The 14,095-nt window shown below is 51.0% G+C and overlaps 1 protein-coding gene across 1 annotated transcript in view; it reads left to right on the plus strand.

Moving 5' to 3' along the window:
- Positions 1–1,413: 1,413 nt before the first annotated feature.
- The window catches only part of CCDC183 (coiled-coil domain containing 183), a 22,997-nt gene continuing 10,315 nt past the window's right edge, over positions 1,414–14,095 (plus strand). Inside the window, exons 1-11 of the mRNA XM_019510937.1 lie at positions 1,414–1,607; positions 2,340–2,461; positions 5,109–5,186; positions 5,455–5,622; positions 6,406–6,510; positions 8,946–9,068; positions 9,650–9,781; positions 10,072–10,129; positions 11,070–11,170; positions 11,765–11,925; positions 12,749–12,914. Coding sequence (XP_019366482.1) covers positions 1,538–1,607; positions 2,340–2,461; positions 5,109–5,186; positions 5,455–5,622; positions 6,406–6,510; positions 8,946–9,068; positions 9,650–9,781; positions 10,072–10,129; positions 11,070–11,170; positions 11,765–11,925; positions 12,749–12,914 — 1,284 coding nt within the window. The 5' untranslated portion in view covers positions 1,414–1,537. The remainder of the gene's footprint in view (positions 1,608–2,339; positions 2,462–5,108; positions 5,187–5,454; positions 5,623–6,405; positions 6,511–8,945; positions 9,069–9,649; positions 9,782–10,071; positions 10,130–11,069; positions 11,171–11,764; positions 11,926–12,748; positions 12,915–14,095) is intronic.

The following is a 14,095-nucleotide window of genomic DNA, read 5'->3' on the forward strand; positions in this document are numbered from 1 at the left end:
TCCCTTTTCTTAAAAGCATAAGTACACCAAGGTGTGGCAGGAAAATGGAAGGGGAGGATCAGGGTAAACAAGGGCCGAGTAGCCACCAAGGGGTGTCACAGCCACCCCTGGGACAGGCCTTTGTTACAAATAGGTATTGAACGTGGTAGATGGCGGGGCAGCCTCTGAATCAGAAGTTCCTCACTGAATGCTGAAAGCTACAGTGGGAGAGGAGCAGGGATGGTTTTGTATCTGCACTCAGCTACTCTATGAGATAGGAGTCCTCTGTTTGTATGTCCAGGCAGCTTATGTCTCAGAAATCCTATGCCCAAATATTGGGGGAGAGAAAATTACTCATTAAATTATGAATAATTTATGAACTTTGATAAACCTACAGAAAAAATCCCCAAGAGGTTTTCCAGGAAAACATGTTGTCATCTTGAAGCTCAGCGTCTTCCCAACTGCTGGATTTGATGTCAGTCAGTGGTGGATCCTATATGACCTTTGCAGTTGGAAGAAGACATAGTTAATTCACCCTTCTCACTGGGCCTTTCCCAGGTGGTCAGCTTACAATTTGGAGAGGAGCCCAGTGAGGCTAAGGGGACCTTCTCCTGTAACTGGAAGCACAGTCTAGCTCATCACATTGCCATCTGCAAGGAAGATTCTTCCCTTTGGGCAGGGCAGGTTCCAAGCAGCATCATAGTCCAATAAAATGTCTGAGTGTATACCTCTCAGGAGCAGCCTGAGTGTTTTACAGTCACTCTGGAACACTGTTGAGCAAGGAAATCTCTACATTATGGTCGTGGTGATGATGATAAGTTATTATCTACCATTTTCCCTCAGCTGCTTTTAAAGTGCTTTACATTGAAGGCCAATGTCATTATAACCATTTTAAAGAGAGGAAAACTGAGGCCATAGTTTAGCATTCATATAATGAGTCAGTGGAAGAGCTGGGAATGGAGCCCAGGTCTCCTGAGTCCCTGATTGGCTTTCTAGCCACATTGTGATAGAACTGCTGCTGCCTCTGGTGTGGACCAATTTCTGGGTCTTGCCACCCTTGGGTGGAGGGGAAAAGATGGGAACAGATTGTCTCCATGTCAAAGTGCAGATTGGGTTGAAGGCAAGTATTGAAACTGACCCCAGGTTGGGCATGGCTAATGAAGAATGGTGTGCCTGGATGCACAGTATCCTTTGGTGTGGCCTGCTCCCTGAATAATCACAAATGACCAGGATTTGGCTCCAGGAGCTGAGGAAATTTTGATCTTTACTGTGGGAGAACAGCTCCATAAGAAGAAAGCACCAGTTGGGGATAGGCAAAGGGCAAAGTGGTGACCTGCAAGGGGTTCTGCGGACACTGGCAGTGGGGTTCTGCAGCAGGAGCTCTTGAGAACCCAGTGATGCGTGCACCTGCCTGATGTCACAGTACAAGGATGCTGTAAAACCTGGCACCACAGGTGAAACATTCTTGTCCATGTGACAGTGGAAGAGAAAGAGCTGAAGCCATTTCTGTGGAGGAAACCAGGGCTTGGATAAGTGTGTGGGGACATCCACTACCACCATGAAGTTCCAGAAGAAAAGAGAGATCAAGCAGCAGATCCGGGAGCTGCGTACCATCATTTCACTGCAAGGTCATGCTCTCTCCTTTGGCTGAAATTAATTGGCAAGAGTAGAAAGGCTGTGGGAGCCCCTTGAGCTGCTGGTTACCAGAAACACACTGCAGCCTGGAGCAGTGAAGCTGATGTGATGGTAGCTGGGTTGGGTTATTGGGCTTTAGAGATGACACATTACTGCTATGGAAAGTCTGGGTGAGGTTGTGGATTTGAGGATCCCATGACTGACAATCCCCAGGCCCAACTTGTGTGCCAAGATGCAGTAGGACCCTTATATAGGTATGGATCCTACCTGTCTGGCACTGATGGGTACGTAGCAGAAATCTCCTTGGCAGAAGGGATTCTGGGTCCATCTAAAACCCAGAGAGAAGCTACTTCATTGTCCCCAAGTTATGGGTGCTACAGGGACACTCTTGGGGGCAATAGCCTGTGTGAATATCTACAATGAATCTCAATGTAGGTCATTCCTACCTTCTTAGCACCCATATATGCTAGTTAGGGCAGTCGGAGTTTGGCACCTTCCAGAGGAAAGCCTAAGATGATGTTTCTATAGAGTGTATCCCTTTGGGATGGGCACAGAGAGGAAAGCTGGGGAATCCCATTGGTGTAAATCAGCAAAGCACCACTGCAGTCAGAGTGATGATGAGTTATACCAAATTCAAACAAGCTTGGCTGGAGGGACAGCCCTGATCCTGCCCTTTCCTGTGGTGCCTAGAGCTGGAATAACCTCTCTTCTTCTTCTGTCTCTAGAGCAAGGCAAAAAGCTCTTTGTACAGGCGATTGAGGAGAAGATCAGTCAGAACAAAGAGCTTATCAACTTCCTGCGTGGGAATGTGCGGAGCAACATTGGTATGCTGGGCATTGCTCAGAAGGTACCTATGACTCTGTCCCATCTTCATATGTCTGGTGCCTGGGTTTGTCTCTGTCTATGAGAACAATCTTCATAATAAGGGAATGACATCGTTGCTGGTGATTTGGGTCAGGTTTGTTTCTATCCCTTTCCTTTCCCTCACCCTCACACAGCAGCTGCTGCTGTACAAAGCTGTCCCTTCTGGATGGTAAGTTTGAAATAAATGGAACAGCAAGAGGACAAATCAACCACACTTCCAAAGCTTCACCCCTGCTGGCCTGGGGTCTAGCCCCTACCCCTACTTAGGAACCAGCACCCTTCCCAGAAACCTGCAGGGTGGACACTTGGCTCTCCAATCTGGCCCTGCCAGCCAATGGGGAAGGGCTTCCTATAGCTCAGGAGACTCAAGGCAAATGACCCAACACCAAACCCACTGCTGCCAGCACTAACCTACTCCAAGGCTAGGGTAGGGCAGAATCTGTCCCTGTGGCATGTCCCTGGTTACTCTTCAGCACCTGGGTCAGCAACCCCAGGTCTCTGGCAATCAGCACCCTGGACAGGAGACACTGTCCCCAGGGCCCTTCTGAGCAAAGCTGCGTGGTGTGGGGAAGGAGCTGGCTGTAGAGATGATGGCATGAAGGGCAGTGCTGCATGTACTGTGCCCTCTTCAGGTGCTGCCCAGCTGGGGATCTCAAAGCATATCTGGCAACACTGCTTCCCACCTCCTGCTTGGCATTCACATCCCTGCCCAAACCTCATGGCCCCAGCAGCAACCTCTATGCACCACAGCCTCTGGGCTGCTCCATGGGGCTAAACTACATCCACTGGGTCTGGAATGGAGTGCAAGCTCCATGGGGCAGAGCCTGCTGGTGACTCTGCCAGCTGCAGCTCCTCTGGGGCAGTTCTGTGTGGGTGATGCAAACATCTCAAACAAGACGGCTTGTCAGAACAGTGCTTATTGGAGGGGGGCAGTCTGGCCTAGTGGTCTGACTGAGGGCACCCCGCCCCAGCAGATGAGACCTATGCAGAGGTCCCAGAGATAAGACATATTTTCATCTCTGCTATTCCCACTCACTGGGCATGTCTACACATGCATTTACTCCAGCCCAAATTTACTCTGGTATAAGCTACTTTGGAGTAAGGTTTTTTGGACAGGTTGAGGGTTAGGGAAAAGATTTGCACCCAGTTCCCTGCAATGGGTCCCTGACACTACTGTGGGGAGCTTCAGGCTCCCCCTGGGTGCTAGCCTAGGGGCTGGCAGGAAGCACAGGGCCAGGAGACAGCTGTCTCCTGACCCTGGGAGCTGCCTGCTGCTGGAGGGGACGGGATGGACAGGTGACAATCAGCCCATGTGGGGCCTCACCTCCACTCTGTTCCCACACACTTTGGACCTGAAGAAGCTGCTGCTGCCATTGGCAGCATCAGTGTTGGTGGTGGGGGGTAGTGAGCAGTTGGATGGAAAGCTACTGCTCCACCCAGCTCTGCGCCACTGCCGCTCCGCCCAGCTCCATGGGGCCCCCAAAGTGCAGGGCCTAAAGCAGTCACCCTGATTTACCCACCCTCAGGGCTGGCCCTGCTGCCAGGCAACTGCCCAAAACAGGACAGGAGCTTCTTCCCTGTCCCTGCTCCATGAATGGAAACAAGCTCCCAGTCTGATCACAGCCCCAGCTCCATGATTTCAGGAGCGGGGGAGGAGGGGAAGAACAGTCTGGGGAGCTTGTTCCCCCTTAGCTCTGCACGTGCAGAGCTGGGCAGGGAACAAGCTCCCCAGCCCCTGACAGCAGAGAGCTCCCAGCACCAACTTTGTGACTGCAGGGCTGCTGCTGGGAGACCCTTATCTGCAAGCCTGAGCCCCTCAGTCACAGGGCTTGGGCTAGGAGACCCTTTTCTCCCAACCTGAGCTGCCTGGTTGGGGGCTTGGGCTGGGAGATTCTTATCTCCCAGCGCTGGCTCTGCACTGGCTCCATGCTGACAACACCCTGTGACCATGGAGCTCAGCCCCCTGCTCCCCAGTTGCGATCTTGGAGCAGGAGGCTTGGAGCTCCCTGCTGCAAGAGAAGGGGGACATGACTGACTGGCAGCAGATTTTGCTCCAGGTCTGGTGTCTACACAAGCACTGCAGAGCCATTATTAATTCCAAGTAAATTTGCTATTTGCATTTTCAGGTAGCAAATTTACTCTGGATTAGGGAGGTTTACTGTGAAGTAAGTATGTGCACATGTAGAAGCATATACTTACTTCACCATAAACTATGCTAATTTGAAGTTAAGCATCTCGTGTATACATGCCTACTGTGACACCAAGGCCAAGTCACTAACACCTAATACAGAGCTCTAGCTTCTGGGCACACAAGTTGGGCCTGGTTCCCAAAGGCACTGAGCACTCAGGGCACCCAGCGAGTTGTTTGGTACTATAGCTGTTCAGCATTTCAGAAAATTGGGTACCATCTGTACTGGTCTTGGCAATCAAAACTAAGGGACTTGAATTCTGTGGGCTTTGTCCTCTCCCTGCCTTGTTATCATTCATAGGAATAAAGACACCCACATTGCTGAGGAGAGAGGGAAGGTGCATTGCTTATTTATAAATGATGCTCAAAGGTGGGAGTGGAATAACAGAGTATTTTTATGAGTTTGACCCTAGGTTTTTCTCTGACTCCCTCCTGCCTGTAGCATGACCAGATGATGATTTTGGAGGCATGCCAAGAGCAGAAGCAAATGAAGATGTGTTTAGCCAGGAGCACAGTAGAGGTAACCACAGAGCAGGCCCCCAGCACCCCCAGCCATTTTCCACTCATTAATGGAACTGAGAAAAACAGGGTTAGAGGGGAGCTGAGAGGAGGCCTAAGGGAAATCCTCCGCCTCCTCTGGGATGTGCCAACAAGCCTTGTCTCCTGCCTGGTCAAAGGGGTTGGGGGGTTGAGAGGTTTAGGACCATGCCCAGAGCCATACCCCCTGTCAGCTGCTCATGGGTGAGCCCTTTTCCAGATACCTTGTGAGCTTCACCCTGTCCTTTCAGGCTGCTCGAGAGAAGCTGCGGAATTACATCTTTGACAAAACAAATGTGCACAACTTGCTGCTTTATGAAGTGAAAAGAAGGGGCCAGGCCCTGGAGGGGCTGCAGAGGAGGCTGCAGTTTCTGAAGGACATGGAAGCAGCTGACAAAAAGTGCCAGAAACAGATGCAGGTGACCAGGGCTCTGCTCCAAGGGGAAGAACAACTGTCTAAGAAAGATCTGTTAATTGTATTGGGCTGAGAAGCTGGTCAGTCCAACTGACCTCGGGTAGTTGAACTACAGGAGACTGAGCACCTCTGGATATGGTTTGACATGTATGCTGTTTGGGTGGAAGTGCACACTCATGCACGCTCGTGCACATGAATGTTAATGCAGGTGTCTATCCATGCAGCGCTCTGTCTTGAAGACCCCACATCCCAAGGCTCTTTCTTAATCTGCAGATGCCTAGATGAGGGACCTCCTTTGGAGTCCATTTCCAATTCTAGTCCAGCCAGATGAGTGGCTACAGAGTGACCCTGGCCCCTTCCTGTTCGAAGGGATTGAGCCCACTTATTCATTATACTCTAGGTCTGGCCCCCTGCAGGGGCAATGCAGAAGAACATGGAACAATTAAATCTATTCTACCAAGGTACTGAGCGGGAGGCAGGTCCAAGTGTGAAGACCCCAGTTAGTGGGGCCATGGAGACAGTAACCTAGGCATGGAGAAGTCAGCGGGCTAGCTGCACTGCATTTGTCAGTGGCAATATTTAGCCTTGCCTTCCTTGAAGCATGCAGCCAATTGGCTGCCTGATTCCACAGGGCTCTGGACCTAGACAGCCCCTGAGTTTTAAATAGACCCAACCAGTTCCCCCTCAGGGCTCTGAGCTGGTTCATCCTTTCACCCTAGGCCTCTGGGTCAGTTCCACATGCCAAGCGGAAGCATAAACCTTTACTCCAGACCTTTCTGTGTTGCAGATTATTCGCCAGCTGGAGAATAACATAGAGAAAATGATGATGAAAATCAGTACTGGTGAAAAGATCTACTATCTGTACCTCAAGATGATGGACTTCCTGAAGGACGTGAGCATCCCCACCTTTTGCATGATCCCTCCATAACCCTCAGTTGGTAAATGGGGGCATGATGCCTACCTGCAAGCCCACCCTACCCCCATGGGCTCATGCCAAACCTCTCACTGGCCTGGGCATGAGCAGTATTAGGCTCCAATTCGCCAATTTAGATTGAGAAGATTAGTAGATGGGACTAGAAACCAGGGCAGTTTCAGGCAGGACCCTTGGCAGCTGAGGACTGGAGAAAGGAGCAGTTCTGAGTTTGGCCAGAGGGGGGTCACTCACCAGTAGCAGAAACAACCCCTTGCTCTGTAATTGAGGCCAGTGGGCCCTGGTTAATGTAGCTGATAATGCAAATCCTGTTGCTCTTCAGGGTTTGTCCTAGTGCTAGCAGATAACTAGTCAGAAGGGTCAGATCTGGACTGGAGCTTCCCCAGGGCTCATGGGTGCTTAGATCCAGGTTTTGGCTTTGGGCCATCTCTGCCTGTAACTCACTCACTGAGGTCAGCTCCTGTCTGGGTAGCTCTGTTCACCCTGGCAGTGTCTCAGAGATGTGCAGGCCCAGATGTGTGAAAGGACCTCCTTTTTTAAGCCCCAGACTCTCCCTTCTTAGAGCAGCTGCCCATGTTGTGTGGAATGACCTGCTTTGAATGTGCTAGTGAAAGGACAAATGGTCTCTCTCACAAAATCCAGGCTTCTGGTCTGAGCTGGTAAATACCAGCCCAGCTGTCTGCAGTGCACAATGCAGCATTTGCACAGTGCTGCAGTGAGGAGTCTGTTGCAGGTGGTATCACAGAGCATAAGGCTGCAGTGAGAAACCCACAGGGGGTTCAGGCTGAGGAACAGGAGGCAGTGAGAAGCCAGCATTGGAACATGTGAGGCTGCACAGGAAAAGGCCATCAAGCCTCAGGTGTGGTGGTGTTTGGCAAAAGACATTCATATTAGTAAAATCTTTGGGTCAGAGTCTCAGCCTCAGACCTGTCCCCTTGGAACCACTGGCCAGGACACTGGCTCTATTTTTTGTTTGTAGGGGAGGAGTAGAACGAAGTAGTTCAGCTATGAAGCTGGAGCTATTGACCATCATTTCTTTGCTTCTTGCTTGCTCTGTCTGTCCTTTCTAGCCCAGAACAGGCACCTTTGGTTCAGCAGCTTGCAGCCCCTTCTCTTCCCCTGGCTCTCAGTAGCCAGGGCTGCATTGAAGGGCTCTGTTGCAGTAGGGTCTGGCTCCTTTGCGATCTGGGAAATGGCTTGGCAAGGGGGGCCTCCTCCTCCCGTGAAGGGAGCTCTGTGTGCATGGGGAAGGCTCCCTTCACTGGGCTATTTCTGAAGCTAGCTTGGCTGCTTCCCCATTTCTTACCTGAGGGTTACCCATTCCCTTTGTGCACAAGGGGTTCCTACCCCCACTCTCTAGAGAGACCTGGGAAAGGTCTCATCAGTTCCTACTCTTCAGAGGCTGACCCCAGAGCCCACTGACTCATCCTTCCTTTCCTTTCTCCCTCTCCCTCCCCACTTCCATAAGCTCCATGCAACCCACTCTTTTCACAAAATAAAGGTGGAGGCCAGATTTCATGGAGCCCATGAGTCTTTGCCTGGCCTTAGGACCTGAACCCAGTCCCATGAAGTTGGGGGGGATCCAAGGCCTGCCCATGGCTGTCTCATTCCTCATCTGTTCCATGTCAGAGCCTTTGGGTGAAGCAGGAATCTAAGGGGGCACCTGAGCAAATCACAGAAACAATTGTTTCCTGGTGAAGTTGGCAGATCAGGTGAGGTTGTTTGCTTTTTTCCTCCTGCTACATTTTAGACCCTTCTCCAAAGTTCATAGTGGGCTGTAGAAAGTGAAGGAGCCAGCTCCATGTTCCCTTGCGCTGGAGGTGTGTGTGTATGTGTTTGTGTTCGCCGTCCAGCAGCCCTCTGCCTCTCCAAGGGAGTAGTGGGTCCTGCTTCTGCTGGATACAGCATAGTGCTGCTGTCCTCTTGGCTGAGTTGCAGCCTTCTGCTTGAGCCTGTTAGCATTTTTGAGGCTCCCTGTCAAGCCTAATACTCTTGTCCTGATTGTAACTGGAAAACAAGACCATTTCTTCAGCTCCTACCAAGGCTAATGGTTTGCAGTAGCTCCATTATTCTGAAGCTAGTGACAGCATATACTCTGTTTTGGAATCTCTAATTGGCAAAAGGCTTGATATATATTTGAGACATGCTGAGCTGAGTGGGGAGGAGGAACATAGAGAGAGGTAGAGTGGGTTGTGGCAGAGCTCTGTTCCCTCCTAGCTGCTCTCAGCTGCAGACCCAGTGCCCCGCTTTTCTCCAGAGCTGAGTGCTGCTTTGTGCAGGAAAGATCTTTTTCTCCAGTGGAGTTCTCTGCTACACCGGGGGCAGGGGGGGATTGTGTCACACCCACCTTCCTCTAGGCACTAAGTGCTGTGACGCAGTGTGCATTTCTGTCCTAGGAATTAGCTTACCTGCCCTTGGAACTGAATGCCCTTCAGCACATGGTGGAAGTCTATCATGTGGAGCTGAGGGGCATGAAGCTCATGGCTTTGGATAACACAGAAGCAACAGAAGCAGCCACGGTGAGAACCCTGCCCAGGTACTGGAAATTCCTGGCTCAAAGGCCCAGCATTTCTACTGGGCTGCAACCAACCTGGGGATTTTGACACCCCTCCTCTGGTTAGTCCTTTTGTGATAAAGAGCAAAACAAACTTGATTTTCCTGTGCCCACTTTGCTCCACTTCTCTCTAGAGCTGCACCCCAACTGTGGGAGGACAGAGGTGGCGACAGGCTGCTGAAAGCACTAGAAGCCAGCTAGTCAGATTATGTTCAAATCCTTCATCCCATGTGATTGATTTAGCAGAGAGGCATTTGGAAAAGCAAAGTCCTGCTTCTCCTACACGGACGTTAAAGCCTCTGTGACATGTTTCTGAGGGTAGGATAGTTGACTGGGTGTCCTTGGTCAAAATTCTACCCTTTCTTGCCTTCCTCCACTGATGTGCAATGAGCTATATGCCAGTTATCTGCCCCACTCTGCCCTAAAGGTGGCTGCATTTCACCAGAGCTATGGCCATACAGCCAGTGAGCTCAGGAAGGGAAGGTGCTCAAGGCCCTGACAATTGTTCTTCCCTCCATCTTTCTCAATGGCTGTGCTGTGTTCCAGGCAGACATGACCAACATGGAGATGCAGCTGATTGCAGAGAAAAAGTACCGAGAGAATTCCTTAAATTTCAAAAAGAAGCAAATTGATAAGATCCGGGTCAAGGACACAACGGCCGAAAGGCACAGAAGAGTGGTGAGCCCGTGGGAGTGGTGGGCACCGAAGGACCAGTTCAACCCGTGAGCAGCCTGGCGTGGGCTCACAGAGGGGAAACCAGCCCCAGCAGGGAATGTTGGTGACCATCTTGGGGCCCCCACTGGGTGCCTTTGGTTTGACTTATGGGTTGGCTTGTGACAATCAGCATAGAGGGCAGCCCTCTTGTCTGGGCTGTGGCTGTCAGCTTCCTAAAATAAATACAATCTGGGATTAGGTTGCCTGGCTTGTTCCGTGCAAACAATTTACCCCTCAAAATGTCTTTGTGGCAGACCAGGCGAGATATCAACATGGATTTCCCCACCCTGCTTCCTCGGGAGTCGCTGAAAGGTGAGTGTGTATTTTGGTCAGGCAGGACACTTGCCCCCAGGCACAGGAACAGGTGGCCTGTCAGCCCAGCCCTAATGGAACTGGTTCCTCTGGGAGCTGACTTCTGAGAGGTCCCACAGCCCGTCCTGTCCTCCACAGTGCTGGCCACTGTCTGAGGCAGACAGCATTGGGCTACTTTATAAACCCACTGGGTTTATATCTCTTCCACATGAAGGATACTCCCAGCATCCGCAGACAATGAGCATAGTGGAGTGGTCCTGCATTTCCTGGTGACAGCTGGGAGGGGTTTGCCATGAAAGGGAGACTGATATTGCTATTTGGGGTTGGAGGGGACAGGATCACTCCCAAGCCTGGGTAAAATGCAGCACATGGCTCCCTGCACCACAGAAGCCTCCTGGTGGGGTAGTGCAGGGTGGGGAAGTTGGTGGTACCTCTGGAGCACCCTCATGCTGAATGAGGGTGCCTGCATTGGAAGGGAAGGGATGGCAATAGTGTGATGGGACCTATAATAATGAGATGAGGTCATTGTGGGCTAAAGGGGAGGGCAGGAAATGCTGGAAATGGGGCCTATTAGCCAATGAGAATGTGTCTTTCAAGAGAACAAGTCTAACTGGGTGTTCCATTGGTGGCATGGATTGCCACCTGTCATCCCACTACAGGGCTTGGAGTCTGTGGGGAAACTGGAAATCTCTCTCCAGCAGTTAGAGTTCAGCTCAGCTCCAATCTGAGCTCAGCTGGGAGTTTGTAATGTACCCTTAGGGTTTTTATGCCCCTTGCTGCACATACAGCTATCACCTTTTGACATCTGGATGCTCTAGAGCAAAGTGGATGTTGTTCCCTCTTGTCCCACCTGTCCCTGCCCCCATCTCCCCACCCCTCCAGCCCACAACTTGGGAGGCTCTAGCTGTTTCTCTCTTTGCTGCATCTTCCTGTCACACAGGTGTAAAGCTGGAGCCCTCCAAAGCCCAGATGGAGTATCAGAGCCGGGTGACCTCTGATGTGGAAAAAGTCAAGTGTGCAGTGGAGTGCTCACATCTCTGGGTAAGGCATGTTCTGCTGCTTGTCTGGGGAGCTTTGGCACTTAGAGTTTTTTTGCAAGTGACTGTAGCATTAGCTTGTTCTTTATGGAGTTTGAAAGCTCCTGCCCATGTAGCCCATACAGCCCTGTCTGTGCGCCTCATGTTATTGTGTAAGGCCTGTTCTGCAGGCAGGAATAGTGCTGTGATAGTGGGTATGTCTGTGCTAATGAGATGATGTAACATGCATATAGAAGTGGCTATGCTAATACCTGTGTTATCCCTCGTAAGTCATAGCATGCCCACTGGGAGCTCAGTGTCTCCAGAACCCTTAGCAGAACTGCACTGAGATTAGTGCATATGCAGTTGTTGAAAGACCAGAGCCTGGCTCTTGGGGTGTTCTGACTGCTGCCTTAGGCCATCCCTGTGCATTGAGATGGACCATTTTACCTCATAACTGGCAACAAACTTGAGCTTGGCACGCTCCATGCTATCAGCCTGAATGGCTGGCTCCAGCTGGCTGAAGCCCCCAATACTCTGGGTTACAGCTGGGATCTCGCATTTACCAGATTTTTACCAGATGTTGTTTCGAGGTGCCTTTCTTTTTGTCCCTGGCCAGGATATTTCGGGGAGGTTCCTGGCCCAGCAGAAGTCTACAGAGAATCTGCAGCAACAGATCAAGGAATGTGATCAGAAGCGCAAAGAACTGGAGGCCAAACTGAGGGAGCTGGAACTGGAACGTGCTGAGCTGAAATTCCACCAGACCCCAACCTTAGTAAGGTACAAGATCAGCCCTTGTGCAGCTCATAGAAGAGTTTTGTGATATTGCCACCCCCTGGCCAGATTCTCTGCACCCAGATCTCCTGCCCGGTGGGTTGGTTTAGGCCAGGAGGTAACATGTTGCATTTCTGGTGCATAGGGGTCATTTTCCACTGTTGTGAGCATCAGCTGTACATTTCTGGTGTCCTGGGTGTGAAGATGGGAGCTGATATCTTCTAAGTCACCACTTCCTTCTTCCTTCCACTCACCACAGCATTTGTAGTACTCCCTGCCCTGCAGTCCATCTGTGTGCACCTAACTCCCAAACTTATCCTTGGATCCTGTGCACAGAACTGCAAAGGCCATGACATGACAATGGGAACAGAGGATTCCAAGCCATGTCTGAGACCCAGAGATGCCAGCTGCACTTAGCTGTGCAGAAGAAAAGTCGAGCTTTGAAGAGCAAGGGCATTCTCAACAGCAGGCACTCACTGTTGGAATTTGCTTCTGCAGGAAATGCATCAAAGCCAGGCAGTGTAGGACATATCTCTTTGCTAAGCCTGTCCACCAGCTGTGGACTCCAGAGTCTCAGACATGGGTCTCTGGGGTCAGATTATCTTCACCCCTGCCTGGAGTAAAGGTGCTGTGCTGCAGGGAGTTATGGTGGAGTTGTTCCCTGTACAGTATTTGGGACACCTTGTCAGTTCTCCATTAAGCCATTTAAAGTGCATCCAGATGTCATGCAGATGGGAGCTGTGAAAGTGTCTGTAATAGCTATGATTCATACCAGCTCCTTGGGGCTGTCCATGTGGGCGTGTGTGTGAGCATGTATGTTCCCTGCCAGCTCAAAGAAACTGGAGGAAGAACTGAAGAAGAATTTGGAGCAGGAGGAGACCAGGCTGGAGCAGACACAAGCCCAGATGCTGAAGAATCAGAAACTCTTGCTTTGTTTTGAAAATGGTGTAGATAACCTTTTCGTCAGACTGTATGGGGTCACGGTGCCCAATGAGGTATGTGCCCAAAATACCCTCCTACAGCAGAACACCACCCACTGGCTCCCCATGGACCTTCCTGCCATGGCTGTGCCTTGAGCACAGCAAGATGGGGTACAACAGACCTGTGTCTCCCATTTTCCCATTAGTTACCTTGAGAACTGTTTTCACTGGTCTCAATGTCCAAACCCACTGTTACACCTCCAGGGTTTATTTCCTATTTGAAAGGGACACTCTGCATCACTCCCAAACAGTGCACCACATGATTACTGTGTGGCTTGCAGCACAGATCTCAGGCAGACACCTGAGATTTCTAATTCAATGCCCACCCACACATACAAATCAACTGGACAAATGAAAAAAGCCCCCTGTGAAATGAGTGAACCTACTTGCTCCTTCCATAGCTCTTGCTTCAGCTGGCCTTGGTAGACCTTGCTGTGCCCTTTACTTTGAAAGTTTCTTTCACAGCCAGGAGCAGTAGAGGATTAATTTGCTGAGGTTCTACAGTGGGTTTATGTGGCAGCTGCAAAAGGAAAAGGCAATGGAAGCATTTGCAATGCCCAGGGCCCCTACTGATGATAGAATCATGATTTTATTTTTCCTCTGAAATGGAAAGGTAAGGCCAGGGGTTACAGGGCTCAGATATCTTGGCAAAGACCCCTGTGTTGCTGTTTCAGCTAGCACAAGAACTCACCTGGCAGAGCACAGCCTGTGAATAGAGCCATGTGGCAAGCACCTTATTCCTAGTCTGTCTGGGCAGGGATCCAGTGTGCTCTGGACTCCAACCTTCCTCATCCACAAGACTGCAGCCACATTGGGGCAGACACTTCCCTAGTGCTGCAGAGGATCTTGCCATTATTCATTCTCAGTGCCGTGACAAGGAAGTTTGGTGTCTGGGTCAAAGCCCACAGTGGCAGCCCACCTTCACCCTGCACACAGATTTGGGGGGCACACACCCTGCCATGCTTGCCCAGGAGTGCACGCAGCAGTGGGAGCTGCCCTTCCCCAACCCCGAGCCCCCCTCAAACGAGCTACTTGTGGTTCTGTCCCACTCCCTGCCCCAGTTGGAATGCCCCCTCTCTTCAGTGCCTGGGGTGGTGGCCCCACTCGCTCCCCGCCCCATGCTATGGCACTGTTCAACCTTCCCTCTGCCCAGCCCCTAACCAACCCTCCCAATGGCCAGTACCATCTTCTCCCCA

The sequence above is a fragment of the Gavialis gangeticus genome, unplaced genomic scaffold, assembly GCF_001723915.1.
Source record: "Gavialis gangeticus isolate Ggan-Ray unplaced genomic scaffold, GavGan_comp1, whole genome shotgun sequence".
NCBI lineage: Eukaryota > Metazoa > Chordata > Crocodylia > Gavialidae > Gavialis > Gavialis gangeticus.